Below are 3284 nucleotides of genomic sequence, written 5' to 3'. Positions count from 1 at the left end.
ACCTACATACTGTAGCCTATATAACAAATTAGCTGTGTTGATATTACATTGAGGTCTATATATCAACAAAAATACAGATTTACTTTGATTCCCTGTATTATTATTTTCTCAAAGTTTTTTCAAATGTAAAAAACGAATGTATCAGTTATTAGTATGTTATGTTGGGAAATTTGCAGATACAGCCAGAGCTCAGTGGGTATCACAGCCTGGCTTACAGTAGATGGTTAGTAAATGTTGCAGTGGATGTGGGTAGAGGTACAGATAAAGCAGACTTCATTCATATCTTGCACCAACATATTTTGTGTTATCTGAAGGTACAGTACAATGAAGCCTTCTCCATCTGTAGCAAAAAGTCCAGGCAATGGAAATGTTTTATCTGGAAGCTGTTTATTTTTTTAGGGTGACCTCAAAGTTACATACAACTGTGACTATGAATCTGAAGCACAAATGGGTGATTAAGAACTTAGGCTGTTTGATAATTTATCTAAACACCGGTTGTCCAGGAACACTTTAACCCTGCTCATTGTTTCTTGAGTTTACATACTGACAACTTTATGTCTATAACTATATGGTCGTTTTTTGAGATGTTTATTTTCCTGTAAACATATCCAGACAGGTATATACAGTCAACACCTAGTACTGTTTTTTTTAGAATTTATTTTGTTTACACATAAGCGGTCTTATTTTAGAGGGTTTCTAAGTAAATGTTAAGTTTTATATCATTTACTTAAACATACAGGCATACCCCGTTTTAAGGACACTCACTTTAAGTACACACGCGAGTAAGGACATATCACCCAGTAGGCAAACGGCATCTCACGCATGCGCCTGTCAGCACGTCCTGAACAGCAATACTGGCTCCCTACCTGTACCGAAGCTGTGCACAAGCGGGGAGACTATAGAGCCTGTTATAATGCATGCTCCGGTCCCATTGCGTATGCTAATGCGGGGTATATACTGTATATGTATGCCTGTATATACTGTAGTGAGCCGCACTTTGGGAGGCTTTTTCTGTGGTTCTTCTTTGTACTGTTTATTTTGGAAGTTCAGTGGGTATCAGAGCCCGGACAAGATAGTTAGTAAATGCCACAGTGGGAATGAGGAGATGTACAGATGTGCATGGCTTTATTGTCCCCTCTGTGTTGAATAGGGTGGGATAAAGTATGTGGGATACCGTTGAACCCTGTGGAAACTCTTATATAATCAGTAATCATGACAGTTTGTGTTATTGGAAGGAATAATAAAGACTTCTGCATCTGTACCCTTGATCAAGCCTATGGAAATGTTCTATCTAGAAGTTGTCTTTCGGGACTGGACATGAAAGCATGGAGAGAGGGAGCCTTGCATACAGTAGATCGAGGGTAAAGGATTTCCACAGATATGGCGCAGTGAGAAAATATGGGGTATCGGAGAAAGGTAGCAGTAGAGACAATATGAATGGAAAGGAGACAGCTGTAAGCAGAGAGCGGGGGTAAAGGTGAGCTAGCAATAAAGGTGCTGGGGGAGCAGATGAATGCAACCTCTAACCATGTCTCATTTCAGGATAGCTAAAACGTTGTGAATTCTAATTTGTGTTTCCCCCGTCATCAGGCGATGCTTGGGAACAATCACACTATAGTTACAGAATTCCTGCTTCTTGGATTCCAGAATCTTCACAGTTTCAAGATTTTACTCTTCACTGTGTTCCTCGTGACGTACATTATGACCTTAAGTAGTAATCTCCTGATCATTGCATTGGTGTCAACCAGTCACCATCTCCACTCTCCCATGTACTTCTTCCTGGTCCACTTGTCATTATCTGACATCCTGCTCACAACGGTTATTGTCCCCAACATGCTGCGCCTCATATGGGAAGAAGGTGGCACCATGTCTGTTACTGGTTGCATCAGTCAACTTCACTTCTTTGCTTCCTCTGTGGCTACAGAGAGTCTCCTCCTCACAGTGATGTCCTATGACCGATACCTGGCCATCGGTCACCCGTTGCGTTACACCACCATTATGAATTTCAAGCTTCGCCTACTGCTGGTCATCTGGTCTTGGCTCCTAGGTTTTGCGATGACCATACTCTTAATTCTTCCGATCAGTCAGTTACAATTCTGTGGCCCAAATGTCATTGATCATTTCTTCTGTGATTTTGCTCCTCTTCTAAAACACTCTTGCTCAGACACCTCCTTCTTAGAAATTGAAATCTTTGTGCTAACCTTCCCTGTATCCTTCTTACCATTTACTTTCATCATTGTGACCTACGTATGTATCTTCCTCACAATCCTCCGGATCCCCTCCACCACTGGGAGACAGAAAGCCTTCACCACCTGCAGCTCCCATCTCACGGTTGTTTGCACATATTATGGGACACTGATTACTATCTACATTGTTCCATCAAGAGGACACACATTTAACATAAACAAGGTCCTATCTCTGCTGTATATGGTGGTGACTCCCTTCTTTAACCCCATCATATACAGCCTGAGGAACCAGGATATCAAGGCAGCCCTGAGGATAAGGTTTTACCATTCAACAGATTTCTAGCATGAAAGGAGCGGGAGGAAACCCAGAATATGAACTTCTTTGTACTTTAAATATTGCAAGATGATTACTATTGAATTTGTGTAGAGCTCTCGTGAATAGACACTGATTAGTTTTATAATAGATGACGTCTTCCTCATAAGATTTGACTCAGGATGTCCTGTCTCCCCAATGGGAAGATTCACTGTATAGTTAGATGATCAGAAAACTGTGTGCTAGTATCGGTACATTTTCAGATGTAGAGGGGGTTATTACTCTCACTGGCGCATTATTGTGAGATATGTTGTTATTTTCTGCATTATCAGTGCCATTAAAACCTATGAAAAAGAGTGATATTCTCCTTTATAATGTGACATTCCGGTTTATCATTTTGTAAAATAAAGCTTGCTACAGTACATATGTACCATAGGCTTATAATTACTGGAATATTACATGTTTATTAGTCCATGTATATTATTGTTACTATATATAGATAAAAATTATAAATAATAAAAAACAGATAATAATATAGACATTACAATTATTTTTAAATATATTATAATAATAATAATAATATAATAATAATAATAAAAATAATAATAATAATTATCAATTACCAATGTAGATCTGGTTGCAGGGGCAAATAAAATAGTAAATAACTGCCTTAGACTTGCAGTTCAGAGAACTCCTAATGATGTATTTATGAGTTTTACTTGAATCCTACAAATCAGTTCTACCATCTATATATTGACATGCGTAGCACCCTCTACAGGGTGTAA

General features: G+C 38.9%; 1 protein-coding gene across 1 annotated transcript; it reads left to right on the top strand.

Moving 5' to 3' along the window:
• Nucleotides 1–1593: 1593 nt before the first annotated feature.
• Nucleotides 1594–2529, top strand: LOC142470937 (olfactory receptor 11L1-like). Its single transcript, XM_075577742.1, has one exon. It carries the CDS (start codon nt 1594–1596, stop codon nt 2527–2529), a length of 936 nt encoding a protein of 311 aa, XP_075433857.1.
• Nucleotides 2530–3284: the final 755 nt, after the last annotated feature.

The sequence above is a fragment of the Ascaphus truei genome, chromosome 20 (genome assembly GCF_040206685.1).
Source record: "Ascaphus truei isolate aAscTru1 chromosome 20, aAscTru1.hap1, whole genome shotgun sequence".
NCBI lineage: Eukaryota > Metazoa > Chordata > Amphibia > Anura > Ascaphidae > Ascaphus > Ascaphus truei.
The sequence above is the reverse complement of the archived record's forward strand: the minus strand, read 5'-3'. Positions and strand labels throughout refer to the sequence as shown.

What these genes read in the sequence shown, in the direction of transcription:
- LOC142470937 (XM_075577742.1), top strand. Translation starts at nt 1,594, where the DNA reads ATGCTTGGGAACAATCACACTATAGTTACAGAATTCCTGCTTCTTGGA.